Here is a 27,976-nt window from a genome sequence, read left to right on the forward strand (position 1 = left end):
CAGAGAAGAAAAGAAAAGAGGGAAGAAAGCGACTCAGTGCTCGTGGTAAGCCAAGTTCTTCTTAGCGCTCGTACGGCTACAAAGGCTCTCACTCTCTCGTTCTGGCTCTCTCTCTTTCACACACACACAGACAGACACACACTTCACCAGATCACACACACTCAAAAACACAAAGCAGAAGTGGACAAAGACACAAAGTTTCAGTCGCTACAGTCGGCTATGGCGCAGGGCTCTGACAGCAATGACACAAGTTACAAGTCCCCATCACCTGGAAGCAGACAGGTAAGTGTGCATGGTTCGTTTACTTTTACGAGGATGTGCCCGGTTTTGTCGGAGCGATTTTAGTTTAACATCTCTGGATGTACTCGTGTGGGTATGTTTTAAACACGCACCTTTGATTGGCTGCATTCTTTCATGCATATTTTTGTGGGCAGCAACCAAGGCCACCACTAGAGACACCCATCCTGTCTCTGCTGGCTCTTTTCACAGTTTCTCAGAGTGTCTCACATGCACACATGGGCTGGAGGCATGACTCGCTGCAAGTGTAGGCTTTTGTGAATTGCAAAAAAAAGAAAAAAACTCAGCACCACTTTGCCCAAGTAGTGGGACTCCATTGTTTTTGCAAGTCCTCAAACTGCGAATGAGAGCTGAGAGCTGTTGGGAACAGACATCGTGTTAAATACAGTATGTACTGTGCATTTCTGTGCATGGGAGAAGCTGTCCATTACCCTCGGTGCTGGCTGGTTTCACATGTGTCAGTCTCTAGTGTTCACTATTGCTCAAACCTGTTCTGGAAATAGAGCGCTCAAGCGACGTATTAACGCTACAAGGCATGGAAATAACTTTGATCATCTAAATTCAGTTATTTCTGTGAGCAACGCTGGTTGTCTGGGGGATTTTCAGAGAGGTGCTAACAGACGTTCAGATGAGGTTAGATACTACATTTCTTATCTCTTTGATGTCCAACCGACTCAGCATTTTGAAATTGATTAGTTATTATGATACCAAGAAAATCGAGTGTTCAGGACATGAAACAGGGTGTGCGTTATAGCTAACCGATGACTCAGCCACTCCCCGACCCTGCCCTTGCACATTAGGTGTGATGTTAGGCAAGTCTTCCCTGAACTATCATTTTCACACCCCGGCTAGAGCATCCAGCACAAACTATTTACCAAGCTTCTCGCAGATTCACTCTTTCAGGCTCAGGAGACGTCTGGTGGCCTCTGTGTCATTTGCACAAACACACTAACTGAGGGCCTGCTGTTTTGTTTCAGAGCTCAGACGACCCAAAGAAGGTGATGCGGCGCGAGAAGAATCGAATCGCTGCCCAGAAGAGCAGGTTGAGGCAAACTCAAAAAGCTGACAGCCTTCACTTGGTAAGGACACCTTCCACCACACTTAACACCCTCAAAGCAACACAACGCGAACAGATGTCTCAGCAGGACATGCTGAAAACAAGTCTGCCATGCTGGTTTCAAATCAATAACTGCAGATTGACTGGATAAACTTAACACTCCTTGTATGTCAGAGCTGCTAATTCAGCCTATCTCTGTGAATAATGATGAAAGCATCAGGGGTGTTTTTTGCTATGCAATGCCCTGCCAACTGTTCAACCTCCAGTGTAACTCCATAGCACAAATGGAAAGAAATTTTGAGTACTGCAACAGACTGCAGCGCTTTCTAAGTGTCCGTGCAGCCCTTTGAAGCCTCTGGGAGTGGATTTGTACTATATTTACAAAATGCTACCTGACCATGTGGCGATGTGTCATGGCTTCTGTTGGGCTGCACACTTGGACGCTGTTCGGTGTGTTTTCAGAAGCTTAAGGAATAAATTAGCACGTGTGGGCAATCACTCCCTTTTCACAGCAGAAACGAGCATCAGAGACTGCAGCACAGTGTATGACGACAGGAGTGCGTTCACGCTCGACTCCTTTTGTTCACCGCTTTATTTGTTTGATCTTTTATAGCTCTTTTTCTTTTTAACGTTAGAGTGGGTAGTCAGCACATTTCTGCTGGATGCGCAGCTGGATGCTCTGTTATGTTAAAAGCAACCAGTGACCCATTGAACACTTCCACTAGCTCAACAAGGTGTCATTTCTTACATCAACCTATATTTCAAAACACTGATCACGTAACCACTCGCCATGTGACTTCCTCGTTCAAGAAAAGAAGATGCGTGCGGCACTGAGCTCTTTCACAGTAATGTGTCAAGAGCAGCTGTTTCAGTGAACTTTATCAGACGAACAGAAGAGATTTTTGACCTTCAAAAAAAGCCACACCGTAGGCTGTAGTAGATCCAGTGTAGCTGATTTGAATATGTGAGAATCCTTCCTGTGAAGTACGGTACACATTATCAATCTCTTTAAACCCATCAGTCACACAGAATACAGCCTGTGGTTTTACTTTCATCGTCTCGCTAGATAAACAGGAAGGTGAATTTTCCCTCTCTTTGACACTGTGGCTTATTTCCTGTTTCTTCAGTAGTATTTTTTTCTTCTTTGTAAATGAGCTCGAGTGCTACATGTCGTGGGCAGGAGGGGAGAAAAAGGCAGTCACTTCTTGTAAAACACTGATAGCAGTGGGCCGTATTTGGCTAAGTGACGCAAGTACAGGGGTTTGCCCAAGGGTTCTGTGACAGTAAGGACTCACAGCTCAGCTTTGTGATCTTTTGGCCATGGTGAGATGACCTTTTAATTAACCAAGTGGAAGATTTCTCTCCTACAATTCCCACACAAAGGTGAAAAAAAAGAACGAATGAAAAGAAAGAGAGAGAAAAGTATCAAGCAGTGACGTACCTTTTGCTCTACTTGCTAAAAACTGATCATCGGTTAGAAAGACACCTTCTTTCCACTTGTTTTGGAAAATGTGGCACCCAAAAATGTCAGAAATGTACCTTTTCACACTGTGGTGCAAGTTGCACACAGTTTCAATCAATAGTTGCAGGGCAATGTAACAGGGTAATGTGTATTTTTGTCTATTTTCCTTCTCCTTTTTGCAGTGTTGCCACCAATATTTCTACTTTTAGAACAAAGCAATGTAGATGTTGTAGATATTTCATGTTCTACTAACTCCTAAGTAACCAAAGCTATTCATTTCAGTACTGAAACAGAGACAACTTTATCTCAAGTGGCAACAACATGCTTTTACTTTTACACTTTTACTGAGTGGCCCATTACAAATGATCACTGAAACAGGCAGGGATGCCACAGTTTTAGCATTTTTTATACTATAAAACTTGAACTGTGGACTCGTTGCTTCACTGTGCTCGCAGTCTTTGTGTTGAAAGGTTGAAATAGTTTAATGATTCAACTACTCACCATATTTAATCCAGGCATCATTTCTTAACATAAAAGTTGATCATAAAGAAAAGAATTAAACAAATTCCAACTCTGACCTGATGATGGCGTAAGGCATCACTGTGATCTTAATCCTCTCTGTTAGTGGGAAGACATTTAACTACACATTTAATCCCTGAGATATCTTAAATATAGATAAAGAAGTGTAATTTTAACAGCACACTATGTGATAAATGTGTAAAGTTACAGAAATAGTTCTGGGCTCACTGCCCAGACTATCCAATATTTATATTTGTGTTTGTGACTGGATTTTCAAAAACATTTTTTTAAGAACTGTAATTTCTATAATAAACAGTGACAAACAGGAACTTTTCTACCATTTATTTATTTATTATTTAACTACTTTGGTGTAGTTTGAGTCACAGTGGGGAGGTCTTTGTAAGCAGAAAAAGGTGTAAAACCTATTTAAAAAAGGATTAAAAGTTTAAAAATGTATGCCCTCCTTAACATTTTCCAAAGCTGTCCAGTGGGCCGGATTGCAGTCTTTGCTGGGCCGATTCTGGCCCTTGGGCCTTGGGTTTGACACCCTTGGCCTAAGGGAATCAATAAGCTTATTCAATTTCCCTAAACTGGGCATGTATGAAAGCATGTCAGTTTAATGACAATCTAATCGTGGCTTAGATTTAAAGTCAGGCCATCCACTGTGGACAATGATTCTGCAAAGCTGTTGCGCTCTTCTGTTCTACATCGAATGGTAGACAAACCATCCAGCACATTCATACATGGACTATTAAAAATGGCCTGCATTATCCTTTTGAAATGTTTGGGGTTAAAATATACCGTGCACTAAAACATGCAAAAACACCAGCGCGGAAGCAGGATATGTGGTTGTGGCTTTTTCATGAACAAGTAGTAAAGACCATCACCTTTATGCTGTCCAACTTAACCTCACACAAAAAGCACACACTTTTATAGTAAATAAAGCAGCTCTGCTCTAACATCCCCTCCCTTCGTGTTTACAGGAGAGTGAGAACCTGGAGAAGGAAAATGCCGCCTTGAGGAAGGAGGTGAAGCAGCTGACAGAGGAGGCCAAGTATCTGTCGTCTGTGCTGAGCAGCCACGAACCTCTGTGCACCGGCCTGGCTCCTCAGACCCCGGACCTCCTCTATCCTCCTCATCACAGCAGCTACAGCACCAGCCAAAAGTTTGGGGTGTATCCAAACTTTTGACTGGCACTGCACCACCGCCAGCAAATCGCTGTACCACACTACCAGCGCTAACCCCCTCCCCCTCCCAACTGACTACTGAAGATGTACTGCGAAACAGACGACTGACCTCAATGGAGAGAGACTGACTGGAGATATTTCAATCAGTGTTAAAAACCTGATCACAGAGTAACATGACAGACCAACGTGTCTGCCACACACGGCAGCCAAACTGTAATTATTTATTTCGCTTCTGCTCGTCTCTCTGCTTTTCTGATTTATTATCAGCAATCTATCTGTGAACTTAAATGGCTCATTGAGTAGAATTATCAGCCAGTCCATGTTTACACAGAGTGAAGAACCAACCTAGTATATAAATGTTGAAGTGACTCAGGCGATATTTTTGTAAATTGCATACTTTTAGTGTGAAGGAGAGCCACCTTTATCATCTCACCCACCTTGTTTTGTTTTTGTTTTTTCGTTTTGTTTTTGTTTTTTGTGTTGTTCACTGTTTTAGTGTGTTACTGTTGATTGCTAATTCTCAGGACCTTTTGACAGATTTGATTGTGGACAAAGAGAATGTAAAGTCAAGATCCTAAGAAAAGAGGTTTTTCAGACTGTGTACCAAAAAAAAAAAGCAATTGTTGATGATGAAGAATTGGAACCTGGCGTTCAAAAGGTCTTGACTTCTGTTGATAAAGCTGATATGTGAGAAGAGCCAGCTGATCTATTTATTAAATGTAATGCCTTTTAGGATGATCACTGTGACCTCTTTTTTTTCTTTAATAAGACAGCAGTGTGTGACACCACCAGTGGTGCTGTGGTGTCACAGGAGCTTGTGACAGCATCCTGGAGGTCCCTAGATGGCACTGTTTACCAGAATGAGATGCACGATTAAAGTAGCTTATATTAAGGAGAACATAGTATTTTGAAACCTTCCCTGTATAACTTTACTTTTTAAAAACTTTGTGAGTGTGTGTGTGAGTGTGTGTCCTGGAGCACAGCTGAGCCTCTCGTGTCACCTCTCAGCCAGTTATTTCATAACTGCCTGCCCAAAATAAATGATGTTATCTGCAATGCTTTTAGAGTAAACAACTGCAATAAAAGTGATGATTACCAGCATGTTTTATAGTTCACACACTACTAAGATACCAGAGAACAAATGACGCGCAATTACGCGCGTTAGTGTCTATAATCTCGATGTTACAGCGTGTTCAGATACCACGGAGAGAGAGAAGAGTTTTATCTAATAACTCCGCCCTTGTGCATGAGCTTACCGAGTTCGTTTCAAGATCCCAACGCGGTCTTTTAAGTCCGGGTGGAGGGTTATAGTAGCCGGCTCTCCGACACGTGGTACCGATCGGGAAACTAAACTTCAGATAACTATTAATCTGGCATTAAATCATCTGCAGCTCAAAGTTTGTTAACTTTCTCAGGATCTGGGTGAAAGTTCGGGTACCAAAAATATCTTCAGTGCTCAGCCGGGAGGAAATGAACCGATAGATTTTGGAGACAGCCGCAAAAACATTGGAAGCTCGCCTCTTTTAAAAACTTTTTCTCTTTCTAAGCATATATATTTATGTAAAACAGAGTGGAAAGGGAGCTTCTGCTGCTGAATACATATCGTGTTAGGCCTGACTTTCTTTTAGGTTAGACTTTCCTAAAGCGCTGAATGTTCCTCAATGAAAAAAGAGCGAATTCAGGTTCTTTCACTTTTGTTGAGTGTGGGTTAACAAAACCACAGCAGCTGAGTGCCAAGTTTATTCCCGATGAGTATTACTGAGGAGACCTAGAGGAACATGAGTGAGAAACAAGCGCTGGAAGACACTAAACCAAACGAGGATCAGAGTGTGTGGAAGGCGGACTCTGACAACCATGTCAAGCTGGAGGGGGGCGACGCTGCGAAGCCCAGCGACATCTCAAGTGAAGGGAACGGCAGCGAAGGACTGCAAGCTACCCGTCTTTACCACCGACGATGGGTGATCGTCTTCTTGTTCAGCTTATATTCGCTGAGCAACTCTTACCAATGGATACAGTACAGCATTATCAGCAACATTTTCACCAAGTTCTACAGCGTCGATGATTTCACCATAGACTGGATGTCTATGATCTACATGCTCACATACATTCCCTTCATCTTCCCGGTAACCTGGCTGCTGGACAAAAAAGGGCTCCGGGTCATCGCCCTCGTCGCCACGGCGCTCAACTGCGCGGGGACGTGGATCAAAGTGGCCAGCGTCAGACCCAACCTGTTCTACGTGACATTCCTGGGACAGTTTTGCTGCTCTTTCGCGCAGGTCTTCATCCTCGGGATGCCATCTAGAATCGCGTCGGTGTGGTTTGGTTCAGAGGAAGTGTCCACTGCATGCTCCATCGGAGTCTTTGGGAATCAGGTAGGGTGTTCGATGCAAAGGCCGTCCTATAGTTGGAAAGTAGGTTAAATTAACGTTTAACCTACTTGAGAATGTATGGATCCTATGTTTAGGCTAATAATGCTAATAACTTGGACCCTGCCATATCTCCAAGCACGTTTGCGTAATTACGCACGTTTAAGTGACCATAGTGCATCACCAAGCAACAGTACTGGATGCTGGGGATGTGGGACAGCAACAATGCACACAGCGTGGACTGACATGCAAGACAAAACAAAAAAGAGCTACAACAACAAAAACTATGTGTCATAATTTATATGTAACTTTTTAATGAGCGACAAAAAGTTTCCCAGACTCTTCCACTTTCAGGAGAGTAATAGTAATAGTAAACCATATATATATATATATATATATGGTTTACTATTACTATGTACCGCTATAAATTAGGAGCAACAGGGCAGTTGAAAATCATGTGAGCTGTCAAATCAGCACAAAGGAGTGCAAAGATCAGCAGTGTGCTTTTGGTATCATGAAATACCAAAGTATCAGACTTAACACTAAAAGTTTCTGAACAAGCAACGCTTGAGTCACCTTAACATCAACTCCAAGCAAATATCACTGAAATGTCATCATTTCTTACTGGGAAACAGTTGGATACAGTCTGAATAACTAAGAACAAACTGTTGTTCGCAATCTGGGAATCTGCAAACACCTCCCAAATAAACTCAATTTACTTTTTTTGTCTCTTTTATAAAACACAAACATAACAGATGCTTAAAAACCTGATTAGACCACTGTCTAACCCTCCAATACTTTTAATTGGATTCATTCTAAACTGCCTGGATATCAGTGCTTTTAATCCTATCACAGTAGTATAATCATAATCATCATAATATCATAATCATCTAAATGGTTTGTTACATAAGGTTACACATTTAGTGCCCGCAATGCTGGATAAGCAGTTTGTTTCTCCAAGTCTGTTCTGCAGTATAAATTTTAAACAGCTTGAATGCAAAAAACCCTGAAAGATTGGAGAATTCTTGGTATTTTCCCCAACAGAAAACAGATACTTCAGAGTGAACAATAACTAAGACTTTGAAATATTAACTGAAAAACTGAAATTGGTGACCTTTAACAAGAAAAATGGTTGAAGTTCAGCAGAGGAACATGTTTTTCTCAGTAATTAGTTAGTTAATGGAAGATATTAACATCCTATATTAACATCACATGACAGGACTGGGTGTAATAAATATGTGGACATGGGGTAAAGGAGCACAGTGTCATCACATGCGAAGGGACCTGGGACACCAGTAAGGCAACACTAATTCCAGCTGCTCTTGCTGTCTGGCATCTCTCTACTGCAGGCAGTTTGAACAGAGGACAGCAAGCTGTTAGGACACAATCTGGTCTCGAACATTTCGGGGGGCCCGTTTCAGGACAGTTGAAATGCCGCAAAACAATACTTTGAAAGGGGACCGTGCAAATTCGGAGCTCAGCGGTGAAGAATGGCTGTGTTCCAAGGCTGCAAAGAATCTTGCTCCAGGCTTTTCATCACTGCAATGGAGTCCAGAGCCTTTTGGCAGAGCGGTCTCCACAGGGTCCCGCTTACACATGGAGACTTTGGGTGACCAGTCGGATTTGGCCCCAAAGGTTGAGACCAAGCTGTATCACCGTCGCTGGTTCATGCTGTTTCTCTTCAGTTTTGTCTCAGCAAGCAATGCCTTCATGTGGCTACAGTATGGCATTATTAGCAACATATTCATGCGTTTCTACAACATTGATGCTCTGGCTATTGATTGGTTGGCCATGATTTACCTGCTCACTTACATTCCACTTATTCTGCCCATCCTCTGGTTCTTGGACAACAGGGGCATCCGGGATGTTGTCCTCGTCGGGTCAGCCTTCAACTGCATTGGCGCTTGGATAAAAATCGGTAGTGCCAGTCCAGATACTTTCCCAGTGACCTTTTTTGGCCAGTTTGTGTGCTCAGTAGCCACAGTGTTTATCCTCGGTATTCCTTCATACCTTGCCTCTGTGTGGTTTGGAGAGAAAGAAGTTTCCACCGCTTGCTCCATAGGAGTTCTGGGAAACCAGGTTTGTGTGATCTCTGTCAGTATTCAGCATCTCTTTTTTTTGCCACAGGAGGGTCTGTATAGTGAGGTCAGAGTTGTCTGACAGCTGCCTGTAAATTATGCAGGGCAGACTGGATGTCAGGGTCACATACGACTGCTAATCGCTGCACCAATTCACTTTTAAAGGTCGTCCAAATCTTCAAGTTGTGTGCTCTAAATCAGATTTTAAACTAAGTTATAATGTAACTAGTTAAATAAAATTCTAGGCTCAAATGTCTTCTTCAGATTTATTGGAGCTTTGATATCAATGTCATAAGTGATGTCATCCAGCTCTGTGTACAATTACTTCAGTCTACTTTTGCTTCTCAAGAAGGCGACTGAAACTCTTTCGCCTTCGGTCTAAAATGAAACAGCGAGGCCTTATCTTATTTTCCTAAATCACACAAAAAGAAAACCCAAGAAGTCCTCTACAGACACAAATAGAAAACATCTGAGCAGGAGGTCTGAGGTCAGTTGCAGGCTCAGGTCATCAGGTTCAGCAAAGCGGGGTATACCATATGTGACATTTTGCAAACTCAGCAAAAAACCTCCCTGGAATAGAGGAGCCTGTTCTAAATAGAATCATTCAAGACAAATAACAAGTATTAAAACTTTTTAATACGCACTGTGTAAAGTTACAAGGCATGTAGAAGACATGGAAATAATGGGCTAAAAAAGCTAAGATTTTCAGTGTTTTAATTTAGTGAAAACTGTTTGTGGCACTTGTTTTCTTCTAATTCTGTTAAATTCTTCCATCGTCCTGCAGCTGGGTATTGCAATCGGGTTCCTTGTGCCTCCTATCCTGGTGCCTAATGTGGACGACATGGATGAGCTGGCTCACCACATCCGAATCATGTTCTACATAACGGCAGGGGTGGCTACTTTACTCTTCGTCCTTGTTGTCTTCGGTAAGGTAATCACGAAAAAATAACAAAAATCACAAAGATGGTACTTTCTTATTTCGTTCCGGTGGTTTCTAGCTACACAGACAGCTTGGGTTATATGTGTAATCTCTTGGTGTCTTCACAGCAAAACCAAATTATTGGGTATATTATGTTGGTTGCACTGAAACCCTTAATACTCATCTTCCGATGGGGGTCAGGGTTTTTGATACAATGCATTTTCAAAGAAAAGAGTTGAAGCCTGTGGTTCATTATTATTTCAAACACGATTTCTAGCTGCTTTGTGCAGCACGAAAGAAACTCTACACAACCTCCACCGTAGTAAAAACTGTGTCCTCAACGCCTCTGCATATAAAATGAAACTTTCCGCATGGCTAGACATCATGAAGCACAGAAGCGTTTTTTTCCCGTCAGGTTTTCGAATTTACATAAAATTGCATGAAAATGATGTTACTGTACCGTGTAACCGAGGATTTTTTGTGAATGGTTAAAGAGCGACATTCGGTGGTGCTTTCGCTCCTGTCTGCTATAAAAGGCTCGGGCATTTTGACATGTATTGTATGAGGTTTTTTCCTACTTCATGCCCGTGGGAATTTCTTATTGAGTAGGCTGACCTCATGAAGGTTTTAATTTACACCAAACTTACACTCTTGACAAGAAGCACCATTCAGTGGACCAAAAAAAGTGCTGACATGGATGCACGTACAACACAAAACCTTAGTTAAAAGGGGACTTTCATAAAAAAAGATATTATTGTAGCACAAGTAAGGTCGTCAGAAGTGTACTGAAATCCATCGTAAGTCATTTGAGCTATGGACATAAGAAAAAGAGAACTCAGCACTTTGTGGCAGAAGGAAGTGACATGACAAACAGCATGTGATTGATGAGGAAAAAATGCTTTGCTGTGTCTTTATGTATGATTCCCCTTCAAATGTGGCATTTGTTGTGAAACCCAGAATCATGTGCTGTGCCATTTATGGATAAGATAAAATAACAGTGCGGGTGTTTAATCAAAATGCAATAAATATGTTTTACTTTTAAAAACACTGACTTGCTATAAGGAGCATGTATGAATATGCTGTTTTCCTGCAGCGGGGTAGGGAGGGGCGGGGGGCAACGACGGAGGCTGGCGTTCCTCATAAGCATTCTGCATTCCTAAACACAAAAGGATGCTTGTGAAGGAATTTCCTAGTAGTACCATGCACAGCATTTAGACTGACTATACAGTCAGTGTTAGTGCTTTGGCTATAGTCTGCTGTTGTTAATGAAGCACTATGAAATGCAAACCTCAGCTTATTCAGTGCTTATGTGACTGTTCGGTCAGTCACATGGTGTTTGCGTTCATAAGTACGCTACATAATTGACTCTCGCTGTGTCAAATTTGCCTGTGACCCACTAAACAGTTATTTATGGTTCCTAGAGTAAGGTAGGAGGACTCACAATGCCTCTGTTTATGGTAAATACGAGGCTGGAGGTAGATAGTTTAGGTTAATCACTGGGTGAATGTGTAGCTGCAAGATGGCTGCAAGTTGAGTAAATTCCCCTACCAGCACTTTTGTTAATTTATACATTATTATTTGCCCAAATAATGTCATCTGACGTTTCAGAGGGATTTTTGTGTTTAATGTGCTTGAACTGGCTCAGTTGAGGTCAGTAATTGCAGTTTTTTTTTTTTTTAACATTTCTTACAGGTACTTGTGTTTGGTTGTTTTCTTGCTTCAGGTACATACAGACACAAGTGACACTGATCATCTCGTCTTCTCAAAGTGTATTCTCAAAATATCCAACCATTATTAGTGTAGCTTATTAAGTTTTCCAGTCACATGACCGCAAACTACGTGACATGTGCAACAGTGTAGGGTCAAGTGAATTAGACACTAGTCACACAGGCCTAGGAACTGGCCTATGACCACCTGACAAACTCTGATCGCTAGGGAGAAATATGTATTTCCTGACTGGCTGAAGAAAACCTTCTTGCAATTGCTTTGGTCACTAGAAAAATGCTTCAGTGGGCCGTAGTTTGCATGAAACACATCAACTTGTCTGTAAACACTCTCCAGCTACTCTCCAAGGAAAGAAAACTGTGAAAGGTGCAACACAAACTGGAAAGAGAGACTGCTTCCCTTCAAAGGACAAGTTACTCCTTTTAAAACATAAAGCCCAGAGGCACAACTTCTGCATATAAAGCAAAGATTTCCTATTTCTTGTTTGTGTTGCACTTTGTAAAATAGTGTTACTGCTTAACTAGTAGTTAGCGTGTAATTTGTCAGACAAGTTGACATCTTCCTTGTAACTAATGGAACCCAAATCACTGCCAAGGAGGATTTGTTGCAGCACTGTCTTTGTGATCGATTTCATCCACCATGAACCAGCAACCTTAAGGAACCAGTCACCAACCACATGCAATTTATTCTTTGTGACCAGTGGTTGTATCACATTCAATATAGCACACAGCCCTCAAGCAATGTGGGCACATTCCTCATGACCAGTGGTTAAATCATTTTCAATATGAAGACAACTGTCAAGTATTATGTGTATGATAACACACAATAAATCTCTTATATATATAAAAAAAATAAAATAGCTTGTTTGCGGGCTAGCATTTACATTTTTTTAAAGCGAGCTATTGTGAACAACTTTATATTTGCAGCTTTTTTATTTTGGCATTATTACTGTGACATTGTAGTTTTGTTTTTGGTTCTGAAGATGAATATGGCCATATTTGGATAAGAGGACATGCATATTTTTGAGCTAGCACTAGCTAGCTTGCAAGCTTGCTTCATAAGGTGTTGATGAAAATTTTGACTTACTGTCTACCTATCTAGAAAATTTGACTCAATAACCCAAAGTTACATATCTCAAAAAGTTCCACTTGCGTACCTTGAAATTTAAACGTACTTAGAAATAACTTTTTTCTGTGGCAGAAGTAAGCTAACTTTAAAAGTTATTATGATATAATAATGGATTGGATTTATATAGCCCTTTTTCAAGGCACCCAAAGCACTTTACAATGCCACTATTCATTCACACACTGGTGGAGGCAAGCTATGATTGTAGCCACAGCTGCCCTGCGGCAGACTTACAGAAGCGAGGCTGCCATACCGTGCCATCAGCCCCTCTGGCCAACACCAGTAGGCGGTAGGGTAAAGTGTCTTGCCCAAGGACACAATGCCCAGGACAGAGAGCCCAGGGATTGAACCGGTGACCTTCCGGTTACAGATACGCTTCCCAACCCCCTGAGCCCCTACCTTTGGCTATCAAAAAACAGACTTAAAACAAATATTCTTCCCGGAAAAACTCAGCTAAGCTCCATGCAGTGCCTTTTAGTTTCAAAGGCCTAGACACAAGCAGTACAGCTTGGCAGACATGTTGCCTCAAATCCAGACTTATCTACTTGAATGTGGAAAGTGTCATAATTCTAATTTCAGTGGCCACCAGAACATAAAAACTGCATACTTTGAATAACTGTTAATATTTAATAAAAATGCTTCAAAAGTTTGGCAACTTTACACCCAAATGGGGTCATTTTTTTCTGCTACAAGTTACCCATTACCCACAATTTCACAACATTATAACTTGTGAAGTGCTTGTGATTTGGCACTTCTGTACTGGCTCAATTTTTGAGTCACAAATGTTGCTATGTGATTTCAACACATATAACTCATCCCAGGGTGGCAGAGGAGTTTTTTTTTTTCCATTATATATATATTTTTGGAGGCCTGAAGTGGCAACACTGTGCACAGTTATAAAAAAGGAAAATGTTTTATTGTAGGGCCTTGATTTTTGGATCTGCTGACATTTTAGCGAGCAAGGGATGTGACTTATGCTGTTCCTGGTTACTCTAGTGTGAAACTTGACACCAGGTGGCTGCAGTAGTTTAATGACACATATATACTAGCTCACCCTCATGCATACATGCAAGATGCCATGTGTGAGGGTTGTCCTGCTGGCAGGACCATCTGTAGTCCTGCAAAAGGGCTGTGAGTCAGCAGGGCAGACAGAGTCCCAGGATTGAGAAATTTGCATAAACTGTGAGGTGAGAGAAGATGCTTAGCTTCTGCCTTTCTTTAAAACAATCGTATAAGTTAAACTTGGAGACCGTCTGCTTTGACATATGACTACTTACTGTTTACTGAAAAAGGAGAATTACCATGACGATGAAATCCAAGCCATATAGGAAATTTTACCTGTGATCAGTCTGAGAACTCCAAAGGTTATTTGAATAGAAATTTGCATTCTTCCATGTGCAGTGATGACTACGCATACAGCAGTTGAGATCACGGTATAATTTCAGTCTCATCACCACCATTGGCAGATCAACTGTGTAAAAGAGTAGGACACTTTTGGAGGATTAGTGAAAACAGCTTACTGTACACAGACCCTCATGTGAGATTTGCCAGAAGGAAAAAAGGTGTCCCTGGTTCAGTTACAAGAAATACAAAAACACACATCTGTTTATCCCTACAAGGCCGGGGGCACGTAGCTCCACCAAGATGTCTTCAACACCAGACAGTAGCTGATTTTCACTGGAGCAAATGAGAGTATAGTGGGTTACATAGAGGCGTTAGAGCCTGTCCAGTCTTGCCTGAATGTGTCACTGGCTCCTTCCACAAAGAAGCCTGTGGCCCTAGGGAGGAAATATAACCCTGAACTTATTTCTACCACTTAGCATTGATTGATCCTTTGAATATTACAGGTGGACGTATCCACCAATAGAGTTGCTTCTTATTGCTTTCCAGTTTTCATTGTAAGTGTGCAGACTGCTGCTGTTTACTGTGTTTCACACTGTTGTCGATCTTTCCACATGTCAGTTTTCCAGGAGCGTCCTAAAATTCCACCGACTCAGGCCCAGGCCACAGCTCGCAGCATTCCACCAGAGCAGTACTCCTACATAGCCTCCATCCGAAACCTGCTGCGCAACAAGCCCTTCATGCTCCTCGTCGTCACCTATGGTTTGTCACTACTGTTCTCCAAATTTTTGTTAAATTATGTTGTCATTAACTTTTTAGAACGGGCTAAAAGACATTAAATCGTACGTTGCATAATTCAACATTAGAAATTCATGAAAATATTTTAAATGTTTTTAGAAGGCGGATTTTTACTAAGGTAGTATAAATTCCCATAACCATGGTTGAACAAGAACAAGCCATCCCAAGTGAAAATGATGTTATCTGTGGTGATTCCTCCACAGATATCGGGTAGAATCACACCTGAAAATTCCCTTCGTAGTGCAATGGTGTTTATCTTATCGCAGATTACGTAGTCCTCAGTCATCAGCTATGACAGTATTCCTCGAGAAGATAAATTGGATTTACCCTAAGAGCTCCAAAGTTCATTTATAACCTGACAATGTTTAACACGTGCGTTCGGTCAATGTGACCTTAAGATCCCGAAGATCAAAGATTTGATGAAGTGGAAGGAGTCTGAGATAGGAATTCATTTCTTTTTGGGAGCTCTTGGTTACTTGAGCAAACAAAAAACAGAATGATAAAGTGTATTTTTGAAGAGATAAAGAAAAAAAATATAATCTAGGTTTTATGTTGCTGGAAATTGAATGTAGTTGCATTTTAGCACACAGTTTAACCAGTAACTCAGTAATCTTGAGATTGAATAAACTGGGAGGGATATGTTTCATTATTTTATACTAGTAACAAAAATAATACAAAAATTAAAAAAAAAAGTACAAATATTATCCCAAGGTGCATTCTTTGTTGGGGTTTTCTTGTCATGTGTCTAATCTTTCTACTATGTTTCTGACTCTCTGATTATCACACCTGTCCCTGTCACTTTAACTGAGCTGTAGCTGTAGTGCAGGGGTGGGGAACTCCAGGCCTCAAGGGCCGGTGTCCTGCAGGTTTTAGATATCACCTCGGGTCAACACACCTAATCAGATGATTAGTTCATTACCAGGCCTCTGGAGAATGAATCATGTTGATGAGGTCATTTAGACATTTAAATCAGCTGTGTTGGATCAAGGACACGTCTAAAACCTGCAGGACACCGGCCCTTGAGGCCTGGAGTTCCCCCAAGCCTGCTGTAGTGTTTTATTTTTTAGGTGGGGACACATTCAGTACACATTTATCCTCGTTTTAGAAACTACTCCGATCAGGTTTATTAGAAACAACTACTAAACTTTTTCATCATTCAGTTAATGATGTTAGTTTCATGATTCCTGAAAAGTGGGAAGGTGAAAGATATTTTTGTCCTGTGTTTTTTTCTGATTTCAGATTTTATTTGATGTTATTCCCTATTTTGCAGGTCTGAACGTTGGTTGTTTTTATGCTGTCGGGACCCTACTGAACCGCATGATCATCGTGCATTACCCTGTATGTCCGTTTCCTCTGCACTCATCTCAAATCATTTCTATTGCCTGTAACTCTAGTGACTCTTCAACAAATGAATAGTTAGACTTAAATAGTCAAATATAAGGTTTAATATTTTAAACTAATGTAACTTAAGTTCAATAAACAACACTGTAATAACAGATTTATCACAGCTAAACCAAGTTTGGAAGTTTGTTCGCTTACAAGCTCAAACCAATGCTATATTTAAGGCATAGGTGCCATTTCTCTTAAATCGTTTTATAAGTTAAACAACAGGAAAAGGGAACGATCTTCTCTGTTTGTAGTACTAAAAAGGTGTGTGCAACCTCCTTGTGTGGATCTCTAGTTAATCCTTGTAGATATACAGTTTTTGGGCACTGCTCATTGTTCTCGGCTTTTTTAGGGAGAAGAAGTGAACGCCGGGAGGATTGGCCTCACCATCGTCATCGCAGGGATGGTCGGCTCCCTCATCTGCGGCGTTTGGTTGGACAGAACGAAAACGTACAAGTAAGGCGAACATCGAAAAGGGAAAGTACATTAGCAGCAGTTCTTCCACAGGGGGTGTTGTGTTTTGGGAAAAAGAAGACAAAGGGACGTGCAGAGCAGGAGATAAAAATCAAACGTTACTTGTAACGAAACTGAAAAAAACAAACAAAGCGATGGGCTGATAATCTAAAAACTTACCACTTTTTCCGTGCCACCAGAAAGCAGCCAAATGAGTGCTGTTTTTTTGGGCCTTTTTCACCTTTTTTGACAGACATGGCGAAGAAAGGACAGGAAAGCAGAGGGAGAGAGAGATGGGGGAGGACATGTGGCAAAGGGCTGCAGGTCAGATTCGAACCTGGGCTCGCCGCTCGCAGTCGTATGGAATGTGGTCGCCCGCTCAACGCACTTTGCTAAATCGGCACCTGATTGTTTATTGTCTTCTCCCTTCTGAACTTGGCGTCCTGCATATCTTGTGTTGCGTCTCTATATCTGTTTATTCAGGTGCAGCATCCTGCTACGGCAGCGACCTCTGCACTCTTCCTCCGGCCCCATGTGCTCTCAGGCTGTGTGGTGACAGCAGTGTCCACCCAGTCGACTCCCTTCTGTTGTAGCTACAACAGCTTTGTATTGCAAATGAGGGGGAAAGCAATAATGTTTAGCTTTATTGTCTAATTCCCCACATTGTAATTATGCTATTACATTGTAATATTTATGAATGGTGTTCATTCATAAATTTATGTCAGTTTATATTTGAATATTATTACCAGTTCTACAGGACTGCATTTTTCATGCTTTAGTATTTATTTGTTATGAAGCTTTGGATGTATAAAATAAGCTTTCTTTGAGACTGTGTGTTTAGGGGAAGCAAACAGAGGTGGTGTTTACCTTCAGTGTTTGTCGCCCATTGTATTGAACTGTGAGATGTGGGCTCACACGAGGTGTGGAATCCACTTCCTTCCTCTCAATACATTTACAAAGGCCTTATTTTGTGTGACAAACAGTAAAGCAAACAGAAAAGGGTACCTGCTATTGAAAAGATTACTCCACAGCACACCTAGTGGCAAAATATTGACATCGACGCCCATGCAGGCAGCAATATTTTGCTGTCAATGGACAAAAAAAAATGATAACAGCCGTTCAGCCTTAATACAGGTTGTCTGAGGTAGGGTTGAGCTACACCCTTGCACCTCCTCTTTTCTCAGGCATTAAAAATGTTATCCCTCGACATTTGCCCGTTAGACTTTGCTCCGTTTTTCTTTGTTTGTTTGATTTATGTCAGATTTCTGATTAATAAATGTGGCATACATGAAACAGGACAGGAAGCAGTCTTTCCCACACATAAAAGATTTTGGAGACACAGATTAAATGAAATGCAGGGAAAAAGTATACCCTCGTGCTACAAACATAAGCTGAGGGATTTCCCTCCTGGAAAAGCAAGTTAGCCAGCCCACATGAAGCTAAAAGCCAGAAATGACTTGTGGTTAGCTGTGTAGGGTAGGTAGGAGCATTCGTTTTGTCTGGTGGGTGGAGCACAGAGGAAAAAGTGAAGGAGAGAGAGCTGGTTTCGAACCCTCCAGCTGACTGGGGCCTCTCTGTGTGGTGTCTTTTTTTCTTTGCATGTTCTGCGTGCAAAGGTTTCCTTCCACAGTCCAAAGACATGCATGTTTGTTAATTGGTGACTGTACACTGGTTGCCTGTCTCTTATGTAATAGGCTGGTGCCTCTCGCCAGATGACAACTGGGATACACTCTAGCCCCCATCCCCCCCACCCCCAGAGACCCGAAATTCTCTAAATTTCTGGCAAATACTTGCTGCAGCTTTACGTTTTGTTTCTTTTACTTGCAAAACTGCCGCACTACGTACTGTTACATATGTGCGTGCAGTCATAATGATCACTGCTGTGCTCACAGTGACATGTATTACTCATGCTCTTCTTTTCCCCAGGCAGACGACCCTTGCAGTCTACCTCTTGTCTCTGGTGGGGATGATCGTTTATGCTGCTACACTCAGCCTGGGACACCTCTGGGTGGTTTTCATCACCGCTGGAGTACTTGGGTATTCTTTTATTGTTTCTTCTAACATTTTGGTTTTTTGTTGTTGTTGTTTTACACAAGTAATGTCATTAAAGGAATTTATTTCTACTCATTTACTACTTTGATTCTACTTCAGAACACCTTTATTTCTGTGAATCGAGAGAGAACAAACGCCCCTCATGAATATAAAAATTTTGATAGATACTGTGGATCTGTAAAAAAACCCAAAAAACCCAAAAATAACAAAATATGGAATGTATCCGTAGTAGGCAAGTGAGTGGGCTATTGTATTTGTACATTTTAAAAGTATGTATAAAAGTACGTGTGCACACTTTCGATTCAGCCGTTAAACCATGCAAAAATCTTCCGTCATGTCCTAAATTCTGCTGCTGGTCATTTCCCTTGGCCCGGTACCTCTGTTGACATTTGCAATAATAATTTACAGCCCTGGTTGTTTCAGCTTCTACAAACATGTAGACCCTACGAAGTTTAGACAAAGGCCTGCATTTGCACCTAAACTCATGAGAAAAGGAAAAATGTCCTTATGTAAATACATAAATATGTGCATATATGTGCATTAGTTTAACTTAACTGAAATGTGTTTTATCAAGAAAACCCCCTCGCAGTGATGTTTTCCTGGAAGCCCATGCTGCAGAGCAAAACAAAGCAAAACAAAAAAATAGAGACAGCGACAGTATGTCATATAGTAATAATGGTGCAGGATTATTTCAGATCACAAAAATAAAAATACATAACCTCTATGAACTGGGAAAACCAAACCATTTAAATGTTTATGGGGGAAATCATCTACTAGGTTTCCTCTGGGTTGCCTCTCTCTTCTTGGAATTAAAAAACAATCTTGTTCATCGAGTTTAACCTTTATGTGGCTGTGAAATGATTACACCCTCAGCAGCACACAGTGATCTTCCAAATTGGAATTCCTTTCCTCTGGAAGTGCATCTGCATGATCTATGGCAGACATAACTTTAGCCTTGTTTTTTTTAAACAGGATTTTTTTAAAGAAATGTGTTTGACATTAAAGGTCAGCGCGTCTGCTGCTTTGTAGTCTCCGTATCATATTGACAGAAGAGAAGAAATGTGTCTGTCTACTGACTCAGACTGATGTGTTTTGCTATTGCAGCCATGTCAGAGGCTTTTGATTTGAGTTTCACTTGCTGTCACTTTAGTGGAAGAACAACACCCTGCTGTTGAATGAGAAAAAGAATCTGATGTGACTGGACTGCTTTGAAAAACCTGCTGTTCCTGTATAAATTCTCCAGTGTTATTAACTTGAGACAACATGAGTGTTGATTTCCTGGAAGAACAATCAAATGTTGTAGGTACAAAGTGTCCATGCACTTGTCAGCTAACATGATAAGGGGCATTTTATTGAACGGAGCCAGTGTCCTGTTTACGCATTTACACGTATAAAACTGTAGCAACAAAGCGAGCAGCAATTAAATAAACTCACAAATTCTTTTTTATGCCTATTGTGGATCCTTGTGTCCAGGTTCTTCATGACGGGCTACCTGCCACTGGGCTTTGAATTTGCAGTCGAACTGACATACCCAGAGTCAGAGGGAACATCTTCTGGCCTCCTCAACTGCTCAGCACAGGTACAGATCAATGTTTTCAGTGTGATAGCAAAAAAGAAGAAAAGAACCAATGAAATGATGGATGTAAGCTGTGTTCCCTCCATGGAAAAAGTGAGTCATTCAGCCTGTTGCTCTGGAGGAATTGACTCACTATACTGTAAATGCAGGTTTTCACGGGAATTTTGGATATAAACAATAAAATGGGATTTTGTTGACGGCTGGCATTGCTTTGAAATAACGTGCTTTTGTGGGGGGGGTTTGGCATTATGAGGCAATTTTGACTTCCTTGTTTATATATTTATTTCGTAGTTTTGTTTATGCATTTGTAATGCCTGTTCATAAGCAGGCAAGACAGATTCTCTCAACATCACGGCAACTGTGCGTGATATATTTGCAAAAACTCAGTGTGTAGTTGAGCTTCCTTCATCTGGTGCATAAACATATTCGCCAGCTGCAGAAGATCCAAGATGCATGAAAATAAAAACCGAGTTCAAGGACGGGGTTTGCTCTTTATCCTTCCCGGGTGCGTGCAAGCGCTAGCTTTAATCCTAACTACCCCATGTTCTGCACCCACACACAGGTGTTCGGAATTATATTCACCATTTGCCAAGGCAAGATCATTGACAATTACGGCACGCTGGCAGGAAACATCTTCTTGTGCGTCTTTCTTCTGATAGGCACAATAATGACAGGTAAGACCTCCGTGACTGTGAAAAATACACAGTTTTGAGTCATAATAGAGTACTGATTTAATGTCACACATACAGAAATGCACAAGAATTGTCTTTGCTGTCACTTTATCCTGTTACGAGTTTACTAATACTCCTATGTAAGAATGTCACGTTCCCAGAAAGCAGGACTTAGTTATGGTGTAATTTGGAGGAATACTTGAGAACATAATGCTATTTTTTATTACACTTTACACATAACAGACAAATTTGTCACCTCTTACAAGAAGGCTGTCTGCAGCTCAGATAAAACAGAGTCTGCGGCTTGAGGTGGCATTCTGCGTCATTCTTCATCATCGCTAGGAAGAGATTTTCTTTGAAATTAGAGAACAACAAAGCTGTATACAACTAAACTGTTCAGAGGGAGGAGTGGTGAACATTTTCTTAAGCCCTGGAACCATTTAGTAAAGACAGTGCATAGCTCTACAGACACGCACTCGGCAGGGGTGTGTTTTCAGGTAATAAAGGTGATTTCAAAACCACTTAGGAGATTTTTCATGACCCATCGATGGGTTTAACAGCAATGTTTAACTTTTTAAAAATGCCTTAACCTTTAATGACACTTCTTAAAGGTCAACAGACTGACTCACTAACTGCTTTTTGTTCATATGAGTAAACTTCTTATTGTGGTCATGAAGTTTTAAAAGAAAAACAAAATGTTTGTAAAAAAACAAACAAACAAAAAAAATCCGCCCTGCTCTCCGATTGGTGATAAACCTTTGTATGAACGTACATGAAGGCACCATTAGAAGGCAAGGCTGTGATTGTTTTTGTGAAATAGTCTCCTCCTTCCATGAAAATTGAAGTTAATTATTAAATTACAATCACGCTGTTTTTTTAAATAATTGCTTTTGACCGGAGTTTCTCAGCAGGCTTAGTTGTTTTTAGATTTGCATTGGTAGCCACACACTCTTTGAAAATAGTTAACAAGGTGTCTTAACTTGAATGCCACTATTAAGACTTGAACGTGTCTGTGCATAGGAGCCACCTACTGGATAGTCACTGTTATTACTTCGTTTCAATAAACTGTTTAACTTGTGTGAAGTAATACGATCCTGTTTTGCTTGTGTTCGTCTCTGTGTTTGCAGTGGAGGATCCATCAGCTAATGCAGACTTACCCTCTCTCTGTCTTTCTTTTTTTACAGCTTTAATCAAGTCTGATCTCAGGAGGCAAAATGCTAACCTGCAGGCCAAAGCAGCCGTAAGTTTTGAAGCAAGCCAAGGGTGTAGCGCTTTGCTTGTTTGTTGGGGATATGAAACAAAAGCGGTGGTACTATGAAGTCAAATAGGCCTTTTCACGGAAGACATTTTGACATGTCAGTGTAGGAAAAGCATTTTATTCTTCATCCTTTGGCTAGTACCATGTACTGCAACAGATGCCATAAATAAAATATTTTAATAGAGTGTCAAAATGTCTACTGTGAAAATGATCCATGTGTTAAGTGTTTGTCTGTCGTGAGCGATAAGTCACCTGTGCATCCCAGGCTCCACAGAGGAGGACTGTTTTTTGCCTTTGTTTTCTGTGATCCTGCATGTCTGCATCAGTTTAGCTAAAAGACGCTGTTGAATATTCACTGACTCTGTTGGCACTCTGCACACTTAAATATTCTTATGTAAACTTTTATGGAACTTGTCAGCCGTTATGACTTTATGGTTGCAATTTTCTTCTGTTCTTAAGTCATTCTGTCACCATACATTTCTTTCTCTTTCTGGGTGGGTTTCCAAGATCTGTGGTGAAGTTGCTGATAAGTGCTTAAAGTTTAATTCCTCACATATATATAAATGTGTTTCAGTCTCTCAAGCCATCTTAAAAGGAGTCAAATTAAACAAATTTTTAGCTCAAGATTTTTATACTTGGACTCTACTAAGACTTCTTCTGATTGGCTGCCCCTCACAAATGGAGCATTTAAATAGCAGGTGTCTGTTTAAGATGACTATGTTATTATTAATATGAACACAGAGCCAAGGTTTGTGAAAACTGAGCACTTAGAACACAGTGAAGCCTGAGCTTTTTGTGTACATACTCCGGCCTCACTATTTGAAGCTGATTAGCACGAGCAACCACTAAACATATATGTGTGTGACAGATCAGATTCTGGTGAACTTCACTCCAGACTGGAGCCCCACTCCTCTATAAACACTGAATGAGAAGTGATCAAAAGCATTTGTTTTAGGCGGAGAGGCACAAGTCAGGACAAGACTACGGAGCCACATCGCTAATCTCCGAGCAGCAGACTTCTTCTCAAGCCTGATCAATAAAAATTTTCTGCTTCCACAAAAAAAATAAAAAATGAAAAAAAAATCTCAAATCTTAGCTCATCATAAAGGTGCACAAAGGTAGGAGCACAAAGCAATCACCACACACTGCCACTGATCAAGAGCACCTGCTGTACACCCTTTTCACTGTTACACCTGTTTTACTGTCTCTATGTGTTTCTGAGGATCGTGCAAAAGAAATCATAATTACACAATCATGAAAATCATGTGATTTTTGATTCTTCCCCATGAAGCCCTGCTACTGATTTTCTCAGTAGCAGTTCTACTAAAATCAGCTAAAGTCACTTAAGGACAATTAAGTCAGCTGGGGGTAATCATTAACCCCTGCATGAACCTGTTGATTCCAAAACACTTCCTCACATTGGATTACAGCTACTTCTAACTATCCTATTTTTGAACAGCTGACTGGCTTAAACTTTCCTCATAAATGCGAATGGCACTTCCATATAGAAATAAAACAGCGCGGCTTATCACAGTAGGAAATCAAGAACGAGATCATACAGCTCATCATGCTGTGTGATTCACTTTAGTGTTCTTGTGTTTTAGGAGGCCAGTGTGTGAAGTTGCTGCCTGCGGCATGGCTTTGATTGGATTTGAATCACAGCGTAGTGTTTGTGATTTTTCAGATGAAGTCAGCGCGGTACTGCTAATTTTCCTGTTCTTGCCTGTTGTTGCCTTTGCTTGCTTACAGCGCTGTCCTATATCCTACTAATACCACCAGAGATTTCATCTAGTTAAAAGTATGGACGCTCAACATGAATGGAATAAAGTCCTTGCTAGTTGGATCTTTACTTAATCCTTTTTTTCACTCCATCTTTGCTTTAGTTATTTAAAATGATGAACATGTAATGTATGTGAAAGGAAATTAAAAATGACATTATAGCAATAACCAACATTAAGCTGATTACAGTCTTTAACAATAAGAAAATGTTGTTAACTACTATCTTCCATCTTCATAACTGATCTTCTGCCTTTCTTTAAGAGAAAATCAAACCTGTGAAGGTTTTTTTTTTTGTATGAAATCTTTTCTACTGATTTAACAGTTGCATCGTTTTTGCCTCCCAGAATGCTTTGATTGTGGCAAAAAACTTTCAGACATTGATTTTTGCAGTCGCATGTAAAATGTACACTGGATTGAGGCGCACTTTCTGCTGCTGTTTGTGCAGTGCCATGAGGATTTTATTTCCCTTTTTTGCCCTGCAGACACATAATTTTATCTTTAAGTTTTCTTGATCTTCGAGAGTCTTTCTTGAGTTCCACAGCTGGTTTTTTACTGTTGGTTTCCGGTGAAATTTGCTCTCATTTATGCTAATAGTGTTCAGTCAGCTTCATCTTTGACTCGAGTGTCACAAAGGTTTTGAAGAGTCAGATGGTTTACAGCGCTTGAACCTATCTTATCTGTTAATTAAGGTTGTAAGCAGGTTCATTTTACAAGTAAGGAATGTGATAAAACCTTTGCACGTGGCCCAATCATAGATTGTTTTCTACAGTACATATAAGGGTAAACAAAAAAGAAAATTAACACTTGAAGCGTCTCATCTTTTGCCTTTCTGTCCTTTGTTGTGTATTAACACAACAAAGGACAGAAAGGTGAAACATTTATATTTATTTAAATTCATTGACATTTTTGCAGTGCTTAGATATGCTCTAACACATAGCACAACTCTTTTCTTTCACATTTAACAAATTCAGCTATATATAGGCTAATTTATCTGGCTTAGGGTGTTTCTTTACATAGTGTGTATGAATGTGCACATAAGCTATCATTAAGTTTAGCTGAGCTTCAAGACACTACCGTGACCTGGATGACTGAGAATGTACACATATGTGTCAGGCTAAAGTTTACTCCAGAGACTCTTTTGGTGGAAGCTAGCCCAAACAGACTAAAGTCTACAGAGACAAACTGTGTTTTTTGTGTTGAAGGCATTAAAAAAAACCTACTGATCTGACCCATCTCTTTTGATTTCCAGGATTCTTCCGACTGGCACAATGGAAGCCTGAGTGCACCTTCTGTTATCATCGAAGCCAAGCTTTAGACACAAACACACTAACAAGCCTCAAAAATGACCGTGATCTCATCCCTGTTATAGTGCAAAGGAAGCCTTTAGATCAACTTGACGGCTAAGAAAAGCTCTTTGATCTGTATAATTACATGAATGAAAATAATGTCACTAATCAGAAATATTTTTGTAATATTTAAATATAAATGTTATGAATGAATCTGCGAGACAAATCTGAGAAACTTTTGTGCATCAACAGTTTTATTGGTATAGTGCACTGCTGATTATGTATACGATGAAAAATCTTTTTTTTTTCACTGTATGCAATATGTAAATACAGTGTAGGATTTCTAGAAATTTTAGGGAGAGATTTTTTTTATGAAATTAGGGAACTATTTATTTAGAATTCAGGGAAAGATTTAGAAAGGTTCTCTAATCCATAGCTTCTACTGTGAGGGAAGAACAGGAAAAATATGATGAATTAAGGTTGTGTAGTATTTTTGTAACAATCTTGTTTTACTTTAACATGAAATAAAAGCATTGCATAAACATTTTGATTCATTTGTTTTTTTCCTCATGCTTGTTGCATGCAGAAACACAGTGTGCTCACTGTTACAGCATAACTCAAACACAAATGCACCACACCCATCACAGGCCTGAGAGTAGAGACATGCAGTATTGTTACTGTTACACAGTTTTAGTGTTTAAATCATTTTTAGATGGAAGCATCTGACTAGACCCAAATTCGTTCTGCAGTTTCACAAAGATCTCATCAAAATACAGCCAGAGCCAGAAGTAAAGTACTCGTCTAAATGACAAGAATGACCCAAGAAGACTTTTTGTCGTAGCCTTTATCTCCACATTGTGACATCAGTCTGGCATTACAATAACGGGAATAAGACACGGAGATAGCCTAAGTTGATAGAGGAGCTGGTGCCATTCATGTGAAACTAACTGCCACGTAAAAACTGATAGTAATGAATCTGCTATTGAAATGTGTCATTCTGTTATCTGGATCCTGTGAACTGATAACACGGTACTGAGTTGTGTTTAAAGATAAACACATTACTGTCTTACAGTACACAAATCTACATGCACACGCTGGGACTATGGTTCCCGAAGAACTATAGTCTAAGTTGCTGACGAGAAGATGAAGTCATATGTGGGTTTTAACTTATCTTGGATAAATCAAACAGCACATGGCAGAGCCCAGCATTCTTCCTGGTCTGATCTAAACCGAGACACTGTTTGAAAATTGCAATTCAAACGTAAAAGGCTGCTATGATAAAAGGTGGCAGGTACAAATGATTCCAAATGCAAAATGTCTGTGAAGGTTCTCAGTCATCCAGGTCATCGTAGTCAAAGGAGCTTGCAAAGAAAAGCGTCTGGACTTCTTTAAGTTACTTGAAGACGTTTCACCTCTCATCCGAGAAGCTTCTTCAGTTCTAAGGTCAAATGGTGGGGAGTCCCAGATTTAAATTCCTTTTGCATTTAAATTCCAAATGCAAAAGCATGATGTTTTTCTGTCCTTCAGTGAAACAGGGAAGCACATCATACCCATCTGTTTGCTCTGATGAATATAGGATTCAACTGGATCACAGATTGCCATTGTTTATCCAAATTCCACTTTACAAATATACATGCAAGGCTTTGTGTACCTCATTCGACCACACGGTGGTAGCAGTGTTACATAAAGACAGGCACAGGATCGTCTGGGGGGGAGCAAAAAGAGAAATCGTTTACATTTTGGGGGCTTACTGATTGCAATGAAATTAACTTTAAAAGTGTCTGGTGCAGATTAACCTGACAATATTTATCTTATGCATAAAGCAAGATGACAATGGTGAACTTCTCATTGGCATGAAGAGATAACTGGCCTCTGAGCAGTTTTGTTATGAGATCATCCTGACTTAAGGCCAGTACTGAGAGAGCCGTTCTTGGATGATCTCATTGTTCTCTAGTTAGCCTGTGACTGATCCTTTGGCACAGACATGTTTCTAGATTTTGAGTCATGGGTTTTTCATGGTGCTACAGGTTCATCAGCTTATAAATATGTGGAAATACTACTGAGCAGTAGTATATCAGTTCTGCTGTCACTCACTCCCCAGCAAGGCTGCTTTTAAGATTTTATCAAATTTGTCAAGAAGAGAAGCTGTAGAGAGAATTTCTGGGGCTCATATTTTTGCCATGTACCACACAGTAGACACACAACTAAGAGTTTTATTAATGTGGAATACATGAACCGCATGCAGAAAGGTCACAAAAGCATGAGGACAGGCAGGGTGTGACCTCTGTCTCACTAGGGAAACTCCTGCCCACCCACGTGTAGAAATGGATGTTTGAATAAGGCCCCTTGTACCAGTATGACATTTCAGAGCTGCTTGGAAGAACTTACTGTACATGCAGGAGGAAGGTTGGGTCACTTGTTTCTTACCGAGTGCTTCTGCTTGTCTTTTGTCACTTCTTTAGTTGCTTTAGTTTTCTCCTCTAAATACCAACAAGTGTGTGTCTCAGTGGATTGAAGTTGCATGGAGGTAGAAACATTTTTTCTTCTTACCAGTTCATAAAACAGGGCCTGTCACAATTGGAAAACCGCAACACTGTATTGGGTGAGCTAAGATATGTAATTTTATACTGGGTTATAAATA

At 40.5% G+C, this 27,976-nt stretch overlaps 2 protein-coding genes across 4 annotated transcripts; both read left to right on the top strand.

The window, feature by feature from the left end:
* batf (basic leucine zipper transcription factor, ATF-like) lies at positions 1 to 5,260 on the top strand. The gene is made up of 3 exons (XM_005734356.2): positions 1 to 282; positions 1,275 to 1,376; positions 4,319 to 5,260. The coding sequence occupies exons 1-3, from the start codon at positions 220 to 222 to the stop codon at positions 4,523 to 4,525; spliced, it is 372 nt and encodes a 123-aa protein (XP_005734413.1). The 5' UTR covers positions 1 to 219; the 3' UTR covers positions 4,526 to 5,260.
* A 513-nt stretch (positions 5,261 to 5,773) lies between these two features.
* flvcr2b (FLVCR choline and putative heme transporter 2b) lies at positions 5,774 to 25,870 on the top strand. Of its 3 annotated transcripts, XR_311768.1 has the most exons (11): positions 5,774 to 6,894; positions 9,751 to 9,892; positions 14,698 to 14,838; positions 16,145 to 16,212; positions 16,613 to 16,716; positions 18,640 to 18,750; positions 20,239 to 20,344; positions 20,904 to 21,015; positions 22,197 to 22,252; positions 23,226 to 23,388; positions 25,299 to 25,359. XR_311768.1 is itself a non-coding variant. In XM_005734358.1 (10 exons), the coding sequence occupies exons 1-10, from the start codon at positions 6,301 to 6,303 to the stop codon at positions 25,362 to 25,364; spliced, it is 1,500 nt and encodes a 499-aa protein (XP_005734415.1). In that variant the 5' UTR covers positions 5,774 to 6,300; the 3' UTR covers positions 25,365 to 25,870. The 3 variants fall into 3 exon arrangements, 2 of the variants coding, with proteins under 2 accessions (XP_005734415.1, XP_005734414.1); XM_005734358.1 differs by lacking the exon at positions 23,226 to 23,388 and having other exon boundaries at positions 25,299 to 25,870; XM_005734357.2 differs by lacking the exon at positions 25,299 to 25,359 and having other exon boundaries at positions 23,226 to 24,964.
* The last annotated feature ends 2,106 nt before the right edge of the window (positions 25,871 to 27,976 follow it).

The sequence above is a fragment of the Pundamilia nyererei genome, unplaced genomic scaffold (genome assembly GCF_000239375.1).
Source record: "Pundamilia nyererei isolate P.nyererei 1_Seehausen unplaced genomic scaffold, PunNye1.0 scaffold00058, whole genome shotgun sequence".
Classification (NCBI taxonomy): domain Eukaryota; kingdom Metazoa; phylum Chordata; class Actinopteri; order Cichliformes; family Cichlidae; genus Pundamilia; species Pundamilia nyererei.